At 36.4% G+C, this 24,979-nt stretch overlaps 3 protein-coding genes across 5 annotated transcripts in view; 1 reads left to right on the top strand and 2 right to left on the bottom strand.

Annotated features, from left to right (window-relative positions):
* LOC307183208 (uncharacterized protein) overlaps nt 1-24,979 on the top strand; it is a 466,052-nt gene that overhangs the window by 131,207 nt on the left and 309,866 nt on the right. The window lies entirely within an intron of this gene.
* The window catches only part of LOC307183206 (metabotropic glutamate receptor 7-like), a 582,198-nt gene that overhangs the window by 367,951 nt on the left and 189,268 nt on the right, over nt 1-24,979 (bottom strand). The gene's annotated exons all lie outside the window — the stretch shown is intronic.
* Nucleotides 1-24,979, bottom strand: part of LOC307183198 (UDP-N-acetylglucosamine--peptide N-acetylglucosaminyltransferase 110 kDa subunit-like) — a 33,582-nt gene that overhangs the window by 5,272 nt on the left and 3,331 nt on the right. Inside the window, exon 3 of the mRNA XM_079915367.1 lies at nt 18,122-18,294. Coding sequence (XP_079771493.1) covers nt 18,122-18,229 — 108 coding nt within the window. The 5' untranslated portion in view covers nt 18,230-18,294. The remainder of the gene's footprint in view (nt 1-18,121; nt 18,295-24,979) is intronic.

The raw sequence follows: 24,979 nt of genomic DNA, 5'->3' as shown, positions 1-24,979 counted from the left end.
GGTGCCTGGGCTTCTCATCACAGCAGCTTCTATTGTTCTTCCACAACTCTATGGGTTCCTTTTTAGGTCCTATGAAGAACCCTAGAAATTAGTTCATGGAATTATAAGTTTTTGCAAAATTGTCAAAGGTGGGATATTTTAACTTCCATCAGGTAAGACCAGCGTCTCTTTCTTTGCCAATTTTCCTTCTATCATATTCCGCTATGTTGGATCATATTGGAATGGCCACAGGCTTTTTTGAAATCTGGCTAAGGAGATTTTCTTTTTTCTGTGGTACGCGGGCCTCTCACTGTTGTGGCCTCTCCCGTTGTGGAGCACAGGCTCTGGACGCACAGGCTCAGCGGCCATGGCTCACGGGCCTAGCCGCTCCGCGGCATGTGGGATCTTCCCGGACCGGGACACGAACCTGTGTCCCCTGCGTCGGCAGGTGGACTCTCAACCACTGCGCCACCAGGGAAGCCCTAAGGAGATGTTTTAAGTGAGGCTATTATGTGATTTTCAGACACCGCCATATGTAATTGACTATATACTATCGCATTACAGGAATAACTTCCAGTACTCATACTGACTACTCTACTGACTTAACCTAGCACAAGACACAGAAGCATAAGGACAAAACCCACCTTACAATATAGCCATGTCTTGCACTTCACAGCTCTCAAAGCATGTGCGTTTGAAGAAGAAAAAAACAACTGAAAAGTACAAAACCAGAAGCTAATCTGTGGAAAATTATTTCAATCATCAGGCATGTGAAAGATAAGTCAAAGATTCAGTTCTCATCAATGCTTAGTCAAAATGGAAATTTTCTTCTGTCAAGAATATACTCCAGGGGCTTCCCTGATGGCGCAGTGGTTAAGAAGCCGCCTGCCAATGCAGGGGACAAGGGTTCGAGTCCTGGTCCGGGAAGATCCCACATGTCACGGAGCAACTAAGCCGGTGTGCCACAACTACGGAACCTGCGCTCTAGAGCCCATGAGCCACGACTATTGAGCCTGCGAGCCACAACTACTGAAGCCTCCGTGCCTAGCACCCGTGCTCTGCAACAAGAGAAGCCACCGCAATGAGAAGCCTGTGCACCGCAACGAAGAGTAGCCCCCAGTCCCTGCAAGTAGAGAAAGCCTGCGCACAGCAACGAAGACCCAACACAGCCAAAAATAAATAAATGAATGAATGAATGAATGAATGAATGAATATACTCCATCAACAATGTGTGTAATGGAATGGTATGAATGAGTATTTTATCAGAATCCCTGTAATGCACAAACCTATAGCAGTACTGAGATCAGTAATGCATTTATAATAGTAAATACTTATGAGGAAGTAATCCATAGAGGTTTTCTCAAAGTTAACAATGAAAATGAATGTGACATTATCAATAATAAATTGTGAAGCTGAAATAAACTTTTCTAAACTATTAATAACTAGAAGCAAATTCTAATCAACCATGCTACAAGAAATCTATGTCTAAAAACTACGAAGTTTATTTCTTAAAATTTTATTTCGAAAATACATAAACTGTCGTATGAGGAGGCAGTTAAAGAATATATAGCTAAAACAGTGGGGGAAAAGTTTTATAGAGACACATCTGGCAGTAGTTAATTTTTAAATGTCATTTTTCTAGATTTTGTGACACCTATAGTATTGATATTTGAAAGCATTTAAAAAATTGTAATTTGAAGATTTGCTACTTCCAGGTAGAATAAAATATTTTGAAGCAAAACAACGTTTCCACTGAGAAAAACAAAAAAAGCCAAATAAAATAGCCAGCATTCAATCAAAAAGTTCTAGACAAACCAAGAGATAGAATCATATGGCTAAAATTCTAAGAACAGATAATACAAAAATATTTACATAAGATATTGTGTGTCTTTATCAGGAAAAGTCTTTATCAAGAAAAGACTTTAAAATCATCAGAATTAATATTATATTTTATTTATTTGTATATTATATTTATATATAGATATTTATATATTTATATAAAGAACTTAAAGATAAAGCCCTAGTTAAGGCAGTGACAATAGCAGTAGCAGTGGGAGTGAAAAGAAATGGTTATATTCAAGCATATTTTGTCAGGAAAAGTCCATGATCAAATGTCTGACTGCATACATGGGATGGATAGACGGAGTGGGAAAAATCAAAGTTAACTATAGAGGTTCTAGTGAAGATGGGGTGCCGTCACCCAACCCAAGGGGCTGCGATCATCCCCAAGGTCTAGGAGACTCAAAGGGAAGGTCATGGTCAGAGGCAAAGTTAATTGGTGGGAAAATAAGACTCTCAGTCTCTCCATCTCCTTATACCAGTTTTTTTTGTAACATCTTTATTGGAGTATAATTGCTTTACAATGGTGTGTTAGTTTCTGCTTTATAACAAAGTAAATCAGTTATACATATGTCCCCATATCTCCTCCCTCTTGCATCTCCCTCCCTCCCACCCTCCCTATCCCACCCCTCTAGGTGGTCACAAAGCACCGAGCGAGCGCATCTCCCTGTGCTATGCGGAAGCTTCCCACTAGCTATCTATTCCTTATACCAGTTTTGTTTTTCTGCTCATATACGTAGCAGCATTTCATTCAAGGGGAAAGTCATTGATCTGACTGGTCAAATTAAACAACATAGTTCAAGGCACATTTACAGTGGTTAGTTCCTCTACAATTTAGAAAGTCACATTCATAATTTCCCTCTTCCTACACCGCGGAACACATTGGCCATTCCTCCAAAGTTTCCACTCCACAGAGTGGACCAGAGATGACGTGAGCCCAGAACTGAGAGCTTGGCATGAGATGGTGTCAGCCCCACGTAGAGCTCTGGCATAAATTATAACCCAACCCAGCTCTACAGAGAGCTCTGCATGGAATCCTGGGAGTAAACTCAGCCATAATAATGGGATTCTGTTTTTCATTTGCTTTTCTTCCTTGCTTAACTTTCCCTGGCCACTCTGACAAACAAACTTTCAGGCATTCCTGGGCCACTCACTAACTTTATTCCATTTAATCTCATCCAGATTCCCAAGAAAATTACTAACTATAAGGAGGGAAATTTGGAACATGGTAAGTGTTAGATGCCTGAAATATACAGGTCATTGAATCCAGTTAAGTAGCAAATTATCTGGATCTCAAATATGCCAGTAGAATAACAGACTAAGCTCAATTTAATGTACTCTTACTGGAGACACACGTAAATTCTGGGTCAATTTTGAAAAAGTTAAAAGGACATAGCTGAGATTAAAAGAAAGAAAGGAACACCTGCGTGTTTCAGAAAGTAACAGAGAAATTAAATCCAGAGAAAGAAGAGCGGACTGATGTCTGTGGGTTCCGTTCCTTAGTATAGGCCTTATGTAAATAGGGGCTGGAGCTAGAAATCTAACATTACCTTGAGGCCAGGAATTTATAGACTCAGGATGGAACAATATTGAGAAGTTGGTACAGATATCCTACAGAAATTTCATGAGGAACTGCTTAGTCCATTAAGAGGGCCAAGGGCGGTGGTGAGGAAGATTGATATCTCTTGAAAACCTTCAGGTACAGAAAACATCAACACCTCTGAAAAGTAGGCCTCTCCTTCCCAGCGTTGTGATGGCCAGGTTGTCACTAACCTGTAAGGCCCTGTATGAATCAGAAACTGCAAGGAGAGTAATTCAAAGAAAAACAGATGCAGGATGGGTGTGGCAATAAATCCTAGGACCCTATCAGAAACAAAATTAAAACCACTCTAAAGGGAAATTTTAACAAACCAGAGCAGATAGTATCCTAACCAGAATAGAATAATAATTTTGAGGAAGTTACTTTAGTTATTTAAGTAATATTCAACATCCAGAGCAAAATTCCCTTAAGTACTGTACTGGTGGAAACTAGGCAGCACTATGGAGACAATAAAAAGGTGTTTACCATCAAAAAACATCAAGGTAAGAAAGATAATGTCTAGTTTTTAATTATCCTGTGGTTTATTGAAATCTTTTGGAAACCCAAAATAGAGAAAACCTAGCAGGCAATGAAGACTTAAATATTTAGAGATTTATCAACTCATCTATAAAAGCTTTATTAATCTCTTCTTTTAATACCACTCCTGAGAGGTATAAATGTGTCCAGTGATAGGGTTGAAGAAGCCTGAGAGAATTTCAATTGTTTACTATTCTTGGTCAGCTATTAAGACCGTTCAGGAGCATCTTGATTTTCATGGCATCATCCAACAAAAAGCAGGATATTTTACAGAAAGTCCTGGTCCACTTTTTGGCTTGCTTTTGTGTTTACGTTTTTGGTTTTCTCACATTGGGCGGTACATTAGGCTACCTATTGCACACTCCCTCATTCATGCATGCATTCATTCAAACAATATTTACTGAGTTGAGATATTTAATTAACACCCAATAAATGATGTTTAGATGAATGAATGCGCTTTTTATCAAAGTAAGTGTAAGTACTGAGAAAAATTACAGAATGTATGATCCCAGCCCCACAAAAGCGTATAATTGTGTTGAGGATATAACATATGCTGGTGAAATAACTAATATATCATATTGGACAGTTTCTAAGTTCAAAAATGAGTTTTTGTAAATAATCAGAGCCTAAGGAGGACAAAGAAGGGACAGTTCATTATGGGTTGAGTCTATCAATAAATGTACATTTCAGATGAGATTTGAGATTGACCTTAAAGAAAGAAGAGGACTTAGATATATGAACAGAGAACAAAAAAGGCATGGTGATAGCATGTGCATGGATAGTGTGGCCAATATTTATGTTCTTCATTAAAGACAGTCAGAGATAACCCAAATGTAACTGTTTCCATGGGTCCATTCTCAGTATCCAAACAAAACAGCAAATCCTATCTTAGTAAAACTAATGAAAAACACAGTCTTTAACAAAGACATTGTGAAGGAAAGGGGGAGAGAAAGGCTTGCGTCCCACACCACACAACAAAACTTATTTAATTATTTGTTTCATTTTCTCCTTCTGAAAATTTCCTCTCCCTCTCTCTGTATGTCTCTCTTCTCCCACCACATCTGACCACACTCTACCAGCCACCTTTCCAGATCTTCCCAGAACTCTCCTAGTTTCATTATGCCACAAGTTAAACATCTCACAGGTCTCCAGGATGCATCCTCATCACTTATTCCACAAAGACAAACAAAGGACACTTCTCAGGATCAAGTTTCTTGGAAGGAAGAGGCCACGAGGAGTGATTATAAATAATATAAGGTGGAGAGCAGTGACTTAAAATACCATTTTTCCTCTTAGAATGTGAATACAGGGAACTTTGGGAAACTAGAAAATCTGGAAAGGATTCATTGATAATTATTTATTTTCAATGAATAAAATAAAATGTAATAATACGGCTAAACTCTGACAGATTAACTTTTTCAAAAGTTGCTTTCACACACCTTCACTATTGGGATGTTTCATAAACACATCTTTCTTCTTTCTTTGCAGATACTGGCACCAAACTTTCAAACAATAAGAACCTTCCCATAAGTCCCTTGCCAGGCAAGATTAAGGTATAACAATCCAAACAGATTTTTGAAGAAGATAACTGGTTGAAAGCACAGGAAAAGAGCTGGGTTTCTCTTTTTCAACAGTCACATAATGAGTAATGTGGGAATTGGTTTACAAAGTCTCTCTCCATGAGGGGCTAAGGTTAAGATTAGAACTTCTGAGGCCAGAAGAGCAAAATAACTACAACAACACACATATTTTCAAGAGCCGCCCTTTGGATGTGAGGGATTGATTTTTCCCACGCTTTCTTCAGCAGCCCAACTGGTGTCTTTAGTAAATGACATAAGAGAATACAGTGTGGCCAAGAAGGCTTAGATTTCCTTAGCCCCAAGTCAGATATTCTCAAGTGACTGTCCACTCAAATTAAAAAGAGAGATTTACAAGAGGAAACTGGATACAACTGAGTGTACTTTTATTTCAACCCTTTACCTGAATGTTTTGTTTTGATTTCAGTTCTCCACTGAAGTTGCCTACATTAATATATTTTTAAGAACATTTCCTTAAGTTGAAGTATTCATTCAGTATATTCATTTACTATAATTGAGAAAAGCCAAATGACTTAGGCAAATTCATTTCTATATTGCCACAGCAGTGTATTGTGAACTAAATGACACCTGGCAGTTCTTTACTCAGATACTAACTCAATTAGAAGGCAGAACAAGGATACCTACCCATTCAGGGAAGGAAAGGTCACCTAGCCTCTGTAGCTGTCTTAGGTCTCTTATCATCACAGTAACAAACTGAAGACTAAAAACCATACGATCATCTCAATAGATGCAGAAAAAGCTTTTGAAAAAATTCAATATCCATTCATGGTAAAAACTCTCCAGAAAGTGGGCACAGAGGGAACATACCTCAACATAATAAAGGCCATATATGACAAGCCCATAGCTAACATACTCAATGGTGAAAAGCTGAAAGCATTTCCCCTAAGATCAGGAACAAGACAAGGATGCCCACTCTCACCACTTTTATTGAACAGAGTTTTGCAAGTCCTAGCCACAGCAATCAGACAAGAAAAAATAAATAAAAGGACTCCAAAATGGAAAGGAAAAAGTAGAACTGTCACTGTTTGCAGATGGCATGATACATAGAAAATCTGAACGACACCATCAAAAAACTATTCGAGCTCAAACATGAACTTGGTAAATTTGCAGGATACAACAGATTTCTATATATAAATTTTGTATTTCCATACACTCACAGTGAACTATCAGAAAGAGAAATTAAGGAAACAATCCCATTTACAATTGCATAAAAAAGAATAAAATACATAAGAATAAACCTGCCTAAGGAGGTAAAAGACCTGTACCCAGGAAACTATATGACACTCATAAAAGAAATGAAAGATGACACAACCAGCTGGAAAGATATACCATGGTCACGGATTGGAAGAATTAATATTGTTAAAATGACCATCATACCCAAGGACATCTACGCATTCAATGCAGTCTGTATCAACATATCAAGGGCATTTTCCACAGACCTAGAACAAATAATTTTAAAGTTTGTATGGAAACACAAAAGATCCTGAATAGCTAAAACAGTCTTGAGAAAGAAGAACACAACTGGAGGAATCATGCTCCCTGGCTTCAGACTGTGCTACAAACCTACAGTAATCAAAACAGTATGGTACCGGCACAAAAACATCCATCACTGGAACAGAATAGAGAGCCCAGAAAGAAACCCATGCACTTATGGTCAATGAATCTATGACAAAGGAGGCAAGAATATGCAATGGAGAAAAGTCTGGGCTTCCTTAGGGATGGTTTCATCAATTAATTTGTTTTCTTAAATGGACCATACTTTTCCATGTCTTCGTATACCTTGTGAGTTTTTTGGTTGAACATTTGGCTTTCAAATATTGTAATGTGGTGTCTATGGAAATCAGATTCTCCCACTTTCCCAGGGTTTTCTGAGCTTTTGATTGTTGAAGGCTGTAGTAGTCTGTTTGTTTAGGGACCTTTCCAAACTAGTTTTGCAATGACTGTACCCCTTATCGTATGTAGGCACTGAAGTCTCTGTTCCTTTAGTTCATGTTTAGCTAATGTTTTGACAGAGATGTCCTTGAATTCCTGCACCTAAGACAAACAAAAACAAATATACACAAGCACATCCACATGCACACTCAAAACCACACACCTCTCCCCATTGTGCAGATTGCTGGATCACTCCTTCAACATTTAGCTGACCTGCACTGAGTTCAGGGCTCAGCCCATGGTAAAAGCTTAGAGACTCCTCTGGTGTTTTCAGAACATGCATCTTATCTTGAGTACGCATGTGGCTTTCTTAATTTCTCTGGACACATGTGTACTTTTTGTATGTTCTAAGTTCCCAAAGAATCTCCCCCAACTTTTGCTCCTGCATCTTATGTGGTCTATTGTATTTCAATGCACAGTCTTCTGCCCCAGCCATCTGTGCTTTGTCAGTTCACCTTGCACTTTTTTTGAGCAATGACCGCTGCTTTTCCAGACTGTGTTCCAGGTTAGCTAAGACAGAGATAAGCATCTTGTGTCAGTCCTTCAGGTAGCTCCCAGACAGGTTAGAACAGATACACATAATAATCCGAGAGTATGGGCTCTTCTGCTCCCTCCTGAAGCAGGATTGAGGGCCCCATACTACGAATGGTCTGCTGCTACTTTAAGACTATCACTGCGTTAAGACCCCACCACTTTAAGACCATCACTACACTAACAGTAGATGGGGCAAGGGCAAGTAAAAATGCCACAAAGCTTTCCTGCCATTTTCCAATTGCCTCTTCCCTGGTTCAGTATGTGTTTGGTTGCTGTAAATCTTTGCCTGATTTCAGGACTAAGAGAAACTCAAGGAACGCCACCACAAGAAACAGTATAATCAGACTCTCAGGTGCCAAAAGACAGAGAAAGAATCTTTACTCCCAAAGGAGAAAGAAAAAACAAATTTGTTACAAAGCAGGGATCCTCAAAAAGATTCATAGCTAATTTCCTATCTGAAACCATGGAGGCAAGAGGCCAGACATATTTAAAGTGCTGAAAGAAAAAAACTGCCCACCAAGAATTCTATATTTGGCCAAACTGGTTTCAAAACTTAGGGAGAAATTAACACATTCCCAGATGAACAAAGGCTGAGGGCGTTTGTTTTACAACTTCCTAACACTGCCCTATGACAAATGCTAAATTGAACCTTCAGGTTGAAATGAAAGGACACTAGCCAGCAACTCGAAGCTGTATAAAGAAATAGAAATCTCCAGTAAAGATAAATATATGGGCAGATACTAAAGCCAGTATTGTGCTACTGGCTTGTAACTCTACTTTTTATTTCTTACATGATTGAAAAAACAAATGCATAAAATAATCATAAATCCATGTTATTGGGCTCACAAAGTATAGAGGTGTAATTTGTGACAACAATAATTTAAGGAGGAGGAATGGAACTGTAGAGGAACAGAGTTTCTGTGTGCTATTGAAGTTGGTTTCAATTCAAATGATATTGGTTGAACTTTAGAAGGGTGAATGTAATCTTCTTGATAACCACAAAGAAAATATCAATAGACTATATGCAAAAAGAAATGAAAAAGGAATCAAGAGTTCACTACAACAAAATCGGCTAAGCACAGAAGAAGTCAGTAATGGAGTAAATGAAGGGCAAAAAATGCATAAGACATACAGAAAACAGCCAGGAAACAGACAGAATTAAGTTCTTCCTCATCAGTAATTTTTGAAAAAGTAAGTGGATTAAGCTCTCCAATAAAAAGATAAATATTGGCAGAATGGACTTTAAAAACATCCATAATCCAAGTATATGCTGCCCGCAAAAAACTCACTTGATTTCAAGAGACACAAGTTAGTTGAAAGTTAAAGCACAGAATAAAATATCCCATGCAAATAGTAACAAAAAGAAATAAAGAGAGAGAAAGAAAAAGGAAGGAAGGAAGGAAGGAAGGAAGGAAGGAAGGAAGGAAGGAAGGAAGGAAGATAGATCTGGGATGGCTATGTTAATATCACACAAAATAAACTTTAAATCAAAAACTATCACAAGAGGAAAAGGAGGCCACTATATGTTGATAACAAGTTCAATCTATCAAGAAGATATAACAACTATAAACATATATGTACCAAACATCCCCCAAATATGTGAAGCAGACATTGACAGAATTGAAGGAAGAAATAGATAGTTCTAAAATCATAGTTGGAGATCAATACCTTGCTTTCAATAATGGATAACACATCTAGACAGAAGATCAGTAGAGAGGTAGGGGGACTGAATAACACATTTAACCGACTAAACCTAACAGCCATATATAGATCACTCCACTCAACAACAGCAGAATACACATTTTTCTCAAGTACACATGGAACATTCTCCAGGAAAGACCATATGTTACGCCACAATACAAGTACCAATACATTTTTAAGAAACTGAAATCATACAAAGTATCTTCTTTAGCCACAGTGAAAGGAAGGTAGAAATCAATAACAGAACCATTGGTAGCCATTTCCCATCATGCCTGCCACACATGATATAAAGCAATGAAGGGAAAAACATAATTGACCATTTAGAAAAGTGGGAAAGAGGACATATCATTGACACAGAGTGTGTGCTGTTTCCCGTTGTCAGAGATAGAAATAAATTAGCATCATTTATTCATTAGTGTGTTAATTTCTTGGTCAATCATTGCGCAGCCAGTGTTTCTGCCTGATGGGAAGATTTCCTATACTCAGTGTTGAGTGGAGACAACCTTGAAAGGGACATTTAAAAGGATTATACTGTGATGGGCTTAGCAGTACCCTTCCTCCTATGCCAGTAGGCGGCTGGGGTATTTCCATGCAGTGTGTACAACCGTAGGCCCCAGGTCACCAGAATTTAGTTGGATTCGTTTTGTTAATACATTCCCTCAGTACTTTGTCTTTCATTTGACTGTTGCATTTACTTCATTCTTTATTATCACTGCGAAACAACTTTGTTTCCTGTTCAGATGCCAAAAAGTGGATATCAATACCTCCTGAGTTTTACACATCACAGATCTGTTTTACATATCAGAGACAGAGACAGCAACTATTTCCAATGACTTTGAGACATGCTTTGAACATGCGATTAACATGTTGAGTGTTGAAATGTGTGTCGAGCTCATTATACTTGCTCTAAAAGGTTTCAAACTGCAAAGATTTAAAAATCTTTATCTTTGAATAGTTTTCCTGTGCTGTCCCTTTGTGTCAGACTGTTAATGTGCAGTCTGGCACCTTCAAATAATGTGGCTTTGTAACCAATTATTTACATGTTGTTTTATCCACAGAGAATCTTTTTTTTTTAATAAATTTATTTATTTTTGGCTGTGTTGGGTCTTTGTTGCTGCACATGGGCTTTCTCTAGTTGGGGCGAGTGGGGGCTACTCTACATTGTGGTGTGCGGGCTCCTCATTGCTGTGGCTTCTCTCGTTGCAGAGCATGGACTCTAGGAGCTGGGGTTTCAGTAGTTGTAGCACGCGGGCTTCAGTAGTTGTGGCTCATTGGCCCTAGAGCACAGGCTCAATAGTTGTGGCGCATGGTCTTAGTTGCTCCGCGGCATGTGGGATCTTCCCAGACCAGGGCCCGAACCCATGTCCCCTGCACTGGCAGGAGGATTCCCAACCACTGTGCCACCAGGGAAGTCCCCACACAGAGAAGCTTAGGGTCAAAACATACAACTCGATTAACCACACGTCCTCCTGTTCACATTTCCCTCATCTTTTCTTCATCTTCTATGTTTCCTTGGCACTGTTTATATTAAGTGCTTTTGCCATTATATTTGATTGTCTGTATTCCGGTGAGTTACCACAATGCTTTATGAGACACGGTAGGATATAAATGCATTTAAGATATATATATATATATATATATTTTATATATACATATATATATAATATATATATATAATTTGCTTTAGTGCAGTGTTTTTTGTTTTCTGTACTGAATTCATTAGCATGGGTCGGTATAAAATTTAGCATAGGTCAATATGTAATTTGTAAACTAATAAGGTCTTAAAAGTGAGGAATTAAGTCTTTTAAATTTAATTATTTATTGTAAAGAGCAGAATAGCATACATAAACAGGTGCCTAAGGAAAACTTGTATTCTAATATGCAACTCTCATGAACACCTTTTTTTTTTTCTTCTAACGGTATGATAGTAGGCCATTTGATTATTTTTATGGCTTTAACTTTACAACAATGAAATATTCGTAAATTTTAAAAAGTATTTTTCTTTATTTGATGCGGGTGGGATACTGGAGAAATGAAAGGTCAAACACCTATTGAGGAATCCATACTTGTCTATATATTGTGTACTTTTATTTCAATAACTGATTTAAAATTCCTAAAAGGATGCTATAATAAGTTATTATGCCATTTTACAGACTGAATTAAGTGAATTTCAGGGAGGTATGAAACTTGCCTAAGGCTATCCAGCTACCAAGCGGTAGGAGTGAGAATTAAATCCAGGTATACCTATTGCCAAAGTTTCTGCTCATCTCTTTACATCATCCACTTTTAATAGCCAATGCTTTCCTGCTTACAAATATGACTGAGGTTTCCAGACAGTCAACAGTCCTTTTTAATCAGATAGAAAAATTACTGTTGATTCTCTAAAGACATATTCCTTTTCCATTAAGTGACTTTAGTTGTTCAAATAATACTTCCAGACAGTAGTAATCATACAGTTGGAGACTAAGAACAGAACTCAGGGATGTGTCTAGCAGTCAGTAAAGACCAACTGGGCTCACTGATGATATTTACGGTCATTTCCTCTAGACTAACATAATCTTATTATAAGACCCTAATAATTCACAGTACTGCCCTTGCCTGACTGTTTGTTCTTCTCCCTCTATCACTCTCTCTTTCCCCATATTATTACTATTTTTGGCAATTTTTGGTGAATTAAATTCAGGGATTAGTATTCAGGAGTACTTGTCACAAAAGCAGAGAATCTTAGCTCACACCAAAGGAAGAAAATAGAGAAAAAGTATAAATTATATGAATACACACACATACACACATGTACCAACTATATGCTGCACTTCTCCAAAATCTATTCAGTATCTGCACATTTACCGTATATTAGCAGTAAGACCAGAAATGAGCATAACGTTCTATTTACAAGGCACAGAAAACAGACCCAAATATGGAAATTACTAGCAATGAGAATGGGGAAGAAAGACTACAACAAGGAGTGTAGATGATATTTTTGTTTCCTAGCTATGATGCCAAATATTGAACTTTCAACATGAGACAAGGAGGCCATAAAAAGTTGTATTAGTTTCCTAGAGCTGCCATGACAAAGTACCAGAGACTGAGGAGGTTAAACAACAGAAATTTACTCACTCACAGGTCTAGAGGCTAGAAATCTGACATAAGGTGTCAGCAGGATTGATTTCTTCTCAAGTATCTCTTCTTGGTTTGTAGATGCCATGTTTTCCTTCTGTCTTCACATGGTCTTCTCTCTGTGCATGTCTGTGTCCTAATATTTTCTTTTTATAAGGACACCAGTCATATTGGATTACAGCCCACCCATTTGACCTCATTTGACCTCAATTACCTACTTAAGGGCCTTATCTCCAAATACAGTCATATTACGAGGTATTGGGGGTTAAGACTTCCACATATTAACTTGAGCAGGACACAATTCAGCTGATAATAGAAGATAAGAGTAATTTAAGCAAGTAAGTAACTACTGTTTACAGTGAGTTGCTTAAGGATATGAATTTACTCAAGAAAAACAGGAAGAAATTACATAACACTGTACGTTATACAAAGATATTAAATTAATCATCATAACATCCTGTGAGATGGGCATTAAATTAGACTAAGCAAGATGAAGCAACTTATCCAGAATTGTATAGTTGGTACTTTCCAGAATTTAAACCAGGTATTTTCCCAGTTCCATTCTATGTTATATATTCATTTCATTAGTTGAAATGAATTTTGAGTCTTTATTTTGCTTAGTTTCTGAAGTTACATGGGGATAGAATGGAGTTGGATATTTTCAGTGACATTCACACATGGGGAAGGAAATTGAGTCCAGAAGCTTCAGCAATGTTTCCATGGAGAACACTAACAACAGAACCAGAAACACCGTTATCCTTTTGGTTCAGTGATCTTTCCTGAAGCACTACAAGAATCAATCTTAAGAAGCCCAGTGTTTTCCAAACTTTCACCAATGGGCTCTGTAGGGTCCTCTAACAGTATCTAAGAGACTAACTAGTTTCACATCCCAAGCCACTTAAGACAAGGAGTTCTGATTGTTCTCTGTGAGGAAATCAAGTGACAATCATAGCTGGTGATTTAGGATAGTTTCTTCAGGGCCCAGACAAAACCTAATACACAGTAATAATCATTGTTAACTGCATCTTTGACAAGGATTAATCAGGTATCAAAGAGGTCTATAAATTGGGAGAAATTATGATCAAAGAGAAACATAGACCATAGATATTTAATTAATGCTCAATTATTTATGAGTTTAACTTCGGTTAACCTAATTTTCCTTCTTCTAGACAATTTCCAATTCGTCTCCACAAAGAGACCAGAATAAGCACCTTCCAATACAAGATTTATTGTGTTGCTTTAATTTAAAGCATACAGTGACTTCGACATTCACACCACCAAGTTTTGCCAGGAGAGAAAAGGAGATGTTATATAGTTTGTCTTGAATTAGATATGCCACCATACTTGACTTAGCTCATCCTACTGGAAGCACTTTGAGGGCAGATTCTACAGTCTTGTCTTACATCCTCTATGGAATCAAGCCAAGGGAATCACACACAGTTACAGCTGGAAAAACATTTGTTCTGGGTTAATACTTTTAGCCTTTACCACCAAGACTTTATCACCAAGACCTACATTTACAGTCTCTAAACAGGAGACCTTCTTGCCTTCCCTTTTCATATTGACTAGGAAGGTAAAGGGAAGAACAGAGAAGTACCCAAAGTCAGCTAGTAGCCAGCACAGATAAATCATCTGTGGAGATATTGTTTCTTTCAAAAGATATAAACATAAGAGGAAGTCCTAGTGTTTGAAGCAACTGTGCATAATAAAATTCCATGAAAACCTAGAAATCCAGATGCAGATCAGTAACATATTGGTTAAATAAGCTGTTATGCTCATGCAATGGACAAGTGTACATATATTAAGAAGAACGAGATACTCTTTTCTATGAGATTCTCTTTTCACTGAACTCATCAGTGCTGCAAACACAATGTTACATAATACTTTTTCTTTAACATTATATCAGGCATCCTCATCTTGTCCTGCATTTATTGCCAGTGTTACTAAAGTCTATCACTTACCTCTTTCTCTTTTAGACATATAATTTCTTCTTATTTTGGAAGCATTCATCAATCCCTATTTTACTCTTTCTTTTAAATTACAAATGAATATTGAATTTTATAAAATATCTTTTGGGGGATATTTCAAGTGATTGTATACTTTTGCTCTCCTTTGACCTTGTTATATGGTAAATTATATTTTCTTATTTTATATTATGCTATTTATTATATATTGTATTCTGTTTACTAATGACATTTATTATATTATAATTACATTATTTTTAAGGTAGCATTTTGTTTTAGATAGACAAAACAACCAGTGGAATAGGAAGCATCTTAAAATTAGATGCAAGATATAAGGGAATTGAGATTAAAATAAAATTCACGTTTTGGATCAGTAGCAAAAATTATTCAACAAAAGTGGGAAAATATAGCTATCATAGAATTACTAAATTCTAGATACAGCAACTACTTAAAAGTTAAAAAATAATGAAAGTGTAAAAGTATCAGAAACCTGGGAGACTTGAAATAAATTATTCATGAGGAATATCTTTCTAAGATACAAAGAAAAAAGGATACATTTTATTATATAAGAATTAAAATTTTCCTCATGGCAAAATGCACTACAAAGGTCAGAAAACAAGCAAAAGAAATTGGGAAATATATTTAGAAATGGATATGCCTTCTTTACAACTTTTGAGAGAAGCACATGTTTCTTTTTCCTTTAACCTGTTATGTGGGTATTAATCTATAATGTAAGTGCATGGTTCCTTTCCTTTAACTTATAATGTGAGACTTAATCTATATGGTAAGTGCATGGTTCCTTTCCTTTCATCTGTAATGTGAGTGTCAACATGGGGCACTGCTTCCCAGCACAGACTTTGGATGTTCCTGTACTGGTCCCGTCACTGACCATCCACAAAAACTTACAAATGTTGCTTTACTTTCCTGGGGGTTAGAGTCTTAGCTAAGAAATGGAAGCAAAATAGAACTTTCCCCCAGGGATGATAGAAGGTTTAAAGGAGTAAATATGTAAGTGACTTGGCACAGTGCCTAGTACAAGAGAGATCAATATAAGTACTTAGCAATTTTTTAAAGAGACAGAGGAAAGAAATAAAATGTGGTGATTTCAATCTATTGATATATATTCTGGACATTAAACTACCTTTTCATTCATTGGATGACCTAACTTGCTCATGCTTTTTCTTACTCTAGTGAACGTGGGTAGCTAATATCATAGTTTAAAATTTTTCCTTTTATATTTACAAGTAAATTTGACCTGTAAATTTCTTTTTCCTTACAGTCCTAATCTATTTTCAGTATTAGGATTATATAGACTTCATAAGATGAATAAAGGAGCATTCTTCCTTTGCTACTCTCTAGAAGTTTTTCTTTGTTAATATTGATGTTATCTGTTTAACAGAAGTTGGATAGAATTCACCTCCCAAATGATCTGGCCGGGTCTGGTATTTTCTTGGTGAAAGATTGTAAACTATTGACAATTCCATTAGTGGTGCAAGAACTCCAGCTACAAATTTCCTCTTGTGTCAGTTTTGGTAAACTTTAGGAGCTAGGAAATTGTCCACTTTACAGAAATGTTCAAATTTACTGGCATTTCATATATTCTCTGTTTGTACTCTCTGCTATAACACTGTCCTGATTCTTTCTGTATATTGTTTACTTACGTTTTTGTTTTGCTTAATCAAAGTTTGTTTTTTTAAATCTTTTCAAAGAATATTCTTTTGACTTACTAAATCACCTCAATTTTATACTTTTTTCTGTTTTATTAAGTTCTGCTCATATCTTTATTGTCTATTTTTCTATGTTCTCAGGGTTTATTGTTTTACTCTTCTGATGTCAATTAAAACACTTGGTTATTAATTTTAATAACTCTTTTTACTTATAAATAGTTGAACTTTTTGAAGGTTCCAGTTTAGTTGTACGTATCTAAGGGTCAGCTCCTCCTCATAGTTGCTGGCCTAAGGTTTAGTTCACCCTATAGCAATGTATATATTGACATTTTTTCCCCTCAACTTTCTGTGTTTTGCTACTTCTCACTTCTCTTTGCAGAGAAGCCCTTTGAAATACGCTTAACTTATTTTACAGCCAATAAATCTTTAAAATACTGTGTATTTTTTAAGATAAATCAACTTATATAATTAGGCAGGAAATCTGATCTGCCATATTTTTAAAAACAGCATAATTTCACTCTTCTCCACGATTAATCTGCTGTATTACACGACCTTCGAGTTTTTAGCTTTATCAATGACACGTACTTTAAAAATGTTTGAAAGATCCTACCTAGTCTTTTAAAACATCCTTGCTCCTTGTTTCAGTTCTAGTTTTATGTATATTTTCTGCCTGGCACCTGATAATTCCAACATCTGATGGATGGCCTTGGGAATTTAATTCTGGTATTGATTGTTTTTGCTGATTCTCTCCACTTGTAGCTGATTTCTTCATTATTGTGTAAATTTAGATCATGAGCTCACGTTTAGCTAAACTTTATCTGTGGGAACGCTATAGGCCTGTGTTGAAGGTCTACCTCTCCAGAAAGGGTTTAGTTTTGTGTTTGGAATACCACCGATTTGGGAGCATTTTAAGTTCATTTCTTAGCTTCTGTTTGCAAGACCGCAAATAAATTTGCAACCCAAACACTGTGAACACAGATCTGCGGTTCAGAATTCTCAAGATTTCCTACCTGTTTCCTACCCAGAGCAGAGGCCAAGAGAATTTGCTCTTAGTCTCCCTTTGCCAGCAGATATTTTTTTCTCCTGGCACACCCTTTCATTAAAGGTGAAGCCAGGGATAGGTAGGTTTAGTTCTAACTTCCCATCTAGTAGGGATGGAGTCTTACCTCCTGCCTCCCATGTGGTCATGGCCATTGAAAAACAAGTCTCTATACCAGGTGTGTCATTCAACTACGGCCTGTATTCCAAATCCAGACAGCTGCCTATTTTTTATGGCCTATGAGCTATGAATAATTTTCACATTTTAACTGGTAGCATTTTAAATGGTTACCTAAGTACCTAAATAATATCCTCAATTTTGCCTCTTTGGTCTACAAAGCCTAAAATATTTGCCATTTGGCTCCATAAAAACAGGATTTCCAGCTTCTGTTCTAAGCTATCAAGATCTTCAATCCACTCTTAATAGAGCTATCACTCTCACACATGGACCACCCTTCCTTCATGGGTCCTGGACATTTCGACTGCACACTTCCAAAATCAACCACGCACTTAAAAATAAGTTGTGTACATTTAACCTAGCATACCTAACCCATTTCTGTTAGGAGAGTTTTTCAAGTAATCTTGCCCACCGTATTCTTCAGAACTTCATTAATAATGGCAAAAAACTGGGCTTACCTGGTGGCACGGTGGTTGAGAGTCCGCCTGCCGATGCAGGGGACACGGGTTCGTGCCCCGGTCCGGGAAGGTCCCATATGCCACGGAGCGGCTCGGCCTGTGAGCCATGGCCGCTGAGCCTGTGCGTCCGGAGCCTGTGCTCCGCAACGGGAGAGGCCGCAACAGTGAGAGGCCTACGTACCAAAAAAAAAACAAACAAAAAACAAAAAAAGGCCAAAAATTAAAACAACATTCAACAAAAATGCGAAATGTTCATAACAATTATAGAAGCACATACAGTAGAGAACTATAAACTGTTATTGAAACAGTGAGACATAACTTTTTATTCTTAAAGAACTATATTTAGGTCCCTTTTGTTTAAATAAGTATATTTCTGTGTATGTATGTATACAGTCATGTATTTATATACACATACATTATTTGTATGATATATTTATATAAACATATGAAATACATACCTATACACATACCTTTGATTTATATTTGTATACATACACAGGAATATCATTATATATTATATATTTATATACATTGAACTGAAAACTGGTAGTATACATATATATCGTGTATAAATGTGTGTCTACGTGCATGTGTAGAAAAGCGGGTTGAGAGATATGGAAGCATGAGTTAGACAGGGTTCAAGATTTTAAAAGTACTTATGTGTAGGTAGTGAGGTTAAGGCCCATTTGATTGAAAATATTGCATATTTTTACATCAATTGTTATGATGACCAGATTCCTATGTCAATAAAATTATAAATAGCTATACATACTCGTATGTGTAATGTATAACTAAAAGATATATAGTTTTATATATGTATTATATTTATATTATATAATACAATTATACTAATACATTATATATTGTTATATAGAATATATTAACTATAGTGTATTACATCAGATAATAATAATTATATATTTATATATTATGATATAATTGTTTTATAATCAATATTACAGGATATATCATATTAATATTATGAACATATTAACCATAGAAATACATTTCATTACTCATATATTTTGTATATAATATATGCTAGGCAAAAATATATATTAATATAATACATAATTGTTATACACTAATATAAATATTAGTATATTACACTTATACATCAATATAATATTTAATATTGGTATACTTATATTATTTTTAATATATACATAGCTAATGCTCTTTAAAGCCATCTGCTACAAGTAGAGTAAGACCAGGAGTATGGCCAAAGCAAATTGTAAACATATTAGATTACTTATATTCATTTATATGTCATTTTCCTGGAATCTGCCTCTGGCTACTAGAGAGGACACACAGCAAAATCAACAAAAAGTGCCCAAGACATAGGATCCTTTCTTCATTGGAACCTCAAAGGAAACACAGTGCTATTCAGTCCCCCTTCAAAGAGCCAAGAGCAAACCTTGAAGCACCCAGTAAAAGCCAATTCAAACAAAAAAGCTTTTCCACTTAAACTGGAAAAAGTTAAGTTCCCAAGAGACCCCCTACATCAACCACTGAAGCTCATTTGGCAGTAAAAACAATAATGTTCACCGAACAACAAGAAACGCAAAACAATAGGTGTTTTACCAAAAACACAAAAAAACAGCTAATTAGTGTCTTTCCTGTTTGAAGGAAGGGGGTGGGAAGTGGGCAGACGACCTGATAGGAAAGATAAAAAGAAAAGGAAAAGGAAAATAACAGTTTCCAGTGACACTCAAGCTGTCTTCTGCATCCATTTCGTCAAGACCACCAAGTCAATGTGGAGGCTTTTTCCTCCTTCCCTTTTCTTTTCATGAGACCGATCACAACCAGCACTGCAGATTCCATCCAATTAAGGAATGCTGTTGCCTACAGGTGTGAATGAGCTGTGAGTAAAGTACTGAAGTAGAGGACACCTAAAGTGAAACGATTTCATGAATGTCCACGTGGCTGAGCAGCAAGTTAACCTTTCATAGATGTGCTAAAGAAGAAGAGTTGGGTTTTATTTTATTTACTTTTCCCTGGACTGTGTTGAATGACTATCATCGACAAGTTCAGGCTACTTTTTGCTGAGGATTAATGCACTGGGAGAGCTGAGAGAACACTCAACAGTAGAGCTGTCTTTTTCTTGACCAGTTCACCTTAGTTTCCCAAACTCTAAGTCTTTCCCTAATTCTTTCTCCTTTTTATTGTAGTAAAATGAACATAACACAAAATCCACCATTTTGATCATTTTACAATTCACTGTACCATTCAGTGGAATTTACTACTGTCACAATGTTGTGCAACTATCACCACTGTCCAACTACAAAACATTTTCATCACCCCAAGAGGAAACACACACCCATTTTGAGGAGTCATTCCCTATTTCCCTCTCTTCCAAACCCCTGGAAACCACTAATGTATAATATTTTCCGTGTGTATGGATTTGCCGCTGCTGGACATTTCATATAAATGGAAGCATACAATATAGAGCCTTTCGCGCCTGACTTCTTTCACTTAGTTGCATCCATGATGTAGCATGTATCAGTAATCCATTCACTTCTATGGCTGAATTCCCTGATCCTGTTTTCTTCATACTGTTTGAATACAAAATTTAAAATAAGTTGAGAGTGAAGCTCTGTTTTAAGGGCACATCTACGAGGCCAATTCTTTTTAAAAAGGTGAAAAGGGAGATATTGTTGTGAAATGATAATCGTTGAGAAGCCTCAGCCAATTTGATAATGAAAAGTTTGGGAAATGTTGCAAAAAATTATCTGCTTTATATTAAAAGCCTTTTAAGCAAGGATTCAGGAGACCGTCTTTTTCTTGCAGGTAACTTAAATGAGTCAGAAGGAAATAACTGCGCTTTAAAACAGATTTTGAAAGGATTCTATTTATTCTTAATAGACGAATGGGAGTAAAAGTAGTTCACATCCAATATGGACTCCCTGTCCAAACACTGTTTATCATTTTAGCCACCACTATCGAATTATATTTCTTGAGAGTAAGGCAGCTCAATTCCTGCATATTACTTTTTTTTCCTGCATATTACTTTTTAAAATTCATCTATCAAATTCATCAATCCATTAATACAGTATAAACAAGAGATGTTCATGTTTCAGTGCAGTTCAAATATCAGGTATAAAGAACCACCAGCAAGAAAAAGAATCCTACATCTCTTGCCAGAATGTGGTCAGCTCTGGGGTGCTTTGCTAGCTGAAACACACTTTCATTGTTAAGAGGATAGAGGCTGTTTAAGAGGGATGAGAGCCAAACAATGTTAACTACGTGTATGTGTTAAGAACAGTGCTAGGTTATCTCATATTCTATATCAGCCAAGGCTCACCATTTTACATATGTGAAAAGCGAAGTTAGAAGTGTTTTAGTAGGGCTTCCCTGGTGGCGCAGTGGTTAAGAATCTGCCTGCCAGTGCAGGGGACGCGGGTTTGAGCCCTGGTCCGGGAAGCTCCCACATGCCATGGAGCAACTAAGAGCATGTGCCACAACTACTGAGCCTGCACTCTAGAGCCCGTGAACCACAACTACTGAAGCCCACACACCTAGACCCCGTGCTCAGCAACAAAGAGAAGCCACCACAATGAGAAGCCCGCGCACCGTAACAAAGAGTAGCCCCCGCTCACCACAACTAGAGAAAGCCCGCGCATAGCAAGGAAGAGCCAACGCAGCCAAAAATAAATCTATTTAAAAACAAAAAGTGTTTTAGTAACTTACTAAAAGGCACGCAATCAGTAAATCTGAGCAAGAATTCAATCCCAAATCTGTCACACTGAAGTTTAAGCTAATACATGAGATTAATAAAAACAGCACTAAATTAAAAGTTCAGAGATATTTTTAATTTCATACTCTTTCACTAACGCTCTTTGGAGATAAATCATTTCTTTTATATGGGCCTTAGTTTTCACAACTATCATAGTTGGAAGCTTGACTAGATGATCTGTATGTAGTCTTCCAATTCTAAAATGTTCCACTCATTTGGATTCCTACAATAATTGCCCTTGCAATACCTGCATGCTGCCACCAAGTAGCCGTACAGACTATTAGTTCCTTTTATATCCCTAGTGGGGAGTGCATTTTGACATCAGACTTACCGGTCAACAGTACAACCTGTTACTATAACTATAAAATAACAAAATAATCTGGTATTATTTCCTGTAAAGCAGAAGCTTTACATTGTCTGTGAATCATATCAAAATCACCTGTAGGTTTGTTTGGTTGTGTTTTAACATCTTTATTGGAGTATAATTGCTTTACAATGGTGTGTTAGTTTCTGCTTTATAACACCTGTAGGTTTTTAAACATAGAGGAAATCCATAACCCATTGAATGAGAATCTTCAGAGACAGCACATGGGCATCTGGAGTTTGGGGCTCCCATCATCCGTATATTTTACTTTATTTTATTTTTTGCCTATGTACAATATTTGTCACATCCTCTTGAACCTTTAAATGTTTCTTTTTGTTTTAAAATTTTAGAATATTCCATAATCTTCACCTACTTTTCATAAGGTGTTATCTGTTATGTTTATTCGATCTTGTGCTTCTCCTGGTTAAGTCTTCTTTTTTTCCTTTTTTTTTTGGGGGGGGGGGAGGTCCCTGCCTCATGGCTTGCAGGATCTTAGTTCCCTGACCGGGAATTGGACCCCAGGGCCCCAGCAGTGAAAGTGCCAAGTTCTAACCACTGGACCACCAGGGAAGTCCCAAGACTTCTGTTTTAAATGACTTTTTTTCCCACTCTAATTCATTCCTGGGATCAGTTTCATGTTTGAACATTAAACCAACCTTGCATTACTAGAATAAAGCTACTTTGATTGTGATATATGATTGTTTTACATACCATGGATACAGTTTGTGCTTCTGTTTACACATTTTGCATGCATGTTCAAAAGAGAAACTGGCCTGTGATTCTATTCTTGTAATATTCTTTTTAGTTTTGATCTGAAGCTTATGTTGGCCTTATAAATATTTTGAGCAATATATACTTTTCTGTCCCCTGGAAGATTTTTATGTAAGATTACCAATATTTCTTCCCTAAATATTTGGAAGAATTTACTTGGAAAGCCATTTATCCCTGGCAATCATTTTCTGTAAAGGTACTTAATTATACAAACAACTTTTGCAGTAGATACAGGTTTTTGAGATATTTTTTCTTTCTTGGGTTAGTCTTGTTAGCTTGCATTTTTAAAGAATTTGTCATTTTCGATGAATTTTCAAATTTATAAATATAAAATTATCATAATTTTAACAGCTTTATTGGGATGGAATTTACATACCATAATTTCAACACTTTAATGTATACAATTCAGTGGTTCTCAGTGTAACCACTAAAAGACTTGTGTAAGCATCACAACAATCCAATTTTAGATTCCTGTCCCCCCACAAAAAACCCATTACACATTAACAAGCTTTTTTTCAATCTCCTCAAACCACTCAGCCCTAGGCAACCACTCATCTACTTCCTGTCTCTACAGATTTGCTATTCTGGGCATTCATATAAATGGGACCGTACAATATGTGATCTTTTGTGAGTGGCTGCTTTTACTTTACATAATGCTTTCATGGTTCATCCATGTTGTAACATGGATCAATAGATCATTCTTTTCTATAGCTGAATGCTATTCTACTGTATGGATATTCCACATTTTGGTTATTCATTTATCCGGTTGTCATTTGAATTATTTCCACCTTTTGTTTTTAGAGATATATTTCTATGAACATTCACGTACAAGCTTTTGTGCAGACGTAAGTTTTTATTTTTTTTAGGTATATATTTAGTAGTGGAACTGCTGGGTCATAGGGTAACTCTATGTTTAACACTTGCAGGAACTCTCAAGCTGTTTTGTAAAATGGCCGCACCATTTTACATTCCCACCAGCAACGTATGTGGGTTTCAATCTCTTCTTTTACAGCCTAGCATGTCATCTATGCTGGAAAACGTTTCACATGTAGTTGAGCAGGATGAGTATTTTACTGTTTGGTTGAGTGTTCTGTAAACACTTATTAGGTCTTGTTAATTCATAGTCTTGTCCAAGTCTTCTATATCGTTGTTGATCTTCTGCCTAACTGTTCTATCCCTTATTGACTGTGGAGTACTGAAGCCTCTACCTAATGTTGTGTAATTATCTATTTCTTCCTTCAGTTCTTCATGGATTTTGGTATTTTCTTCTTCATGTATTTTGGTTTCACCTTATTCAGGGCAAATATGTTAAAAATTTTTGTATCTTCCCTCTCCTTATCATAAAATGTCTCTTTTCATATCTAGTAAATTTTTTGTTTGTTTTAAAGTCTATTTTTTCTGGTATTAGTATAGCCACTTCAGCAATGCTTACGGTCGCTATTTGCATGATGTATAGCTTTTCATCCTTTTACTTTGTACACATTAGACTTTTGAATCCAAGCAGTGTCTCCTATAGAAAACATTTTTTAATACCCAGTTCGACAATATCTGCCTTTTGATTGTATTGTTTAATTCATTTACATTTAGTTTTTATTATTGATATGGTAGGATTTATTTATGTCTATCATTTTACCTTTGGTTTTCTACATGTCTCATGTTTTTGTTTTTTTGTTATTGTTGTTGTTCCTCCATTTTCCTTTTATAGTAAGTAGATATTTTCTACTGTAACATGTAATTCCTTTAATGATTTTTAACCACATTGTTTGACTAATGGCTGCACTAGTGCTTATGTAATACATCTCAGAATCTCTTCAGATTTTTACTAGGTTCATTCCAGACAGAAACAGAAACTGTACTTTTATAGAGCTATATGCCTTCCCCTCTTTTTTGTTTTTATTACTTTTATATATGTTACATACTTAACAACATATTATTATAATAATTACTTCTCACAAGCTTATTTTTTCAAAGAGCTTAGAGAAGAAAG

This window comes from Stenella coeruleoalba (assembly GCF_951394435.1).
Source record: "Stenella coeruleoalba genome assembly, chromosome: 3".
NCBI lineage: Eukaryota > Metazoa > Chordata > Mammalia > Artiodactyla > Delphinidae > Stenella > Stenella coeruleoalba.
This window is presented reverse-complemented; position numbering and strand designations above follow the sequence as displayed.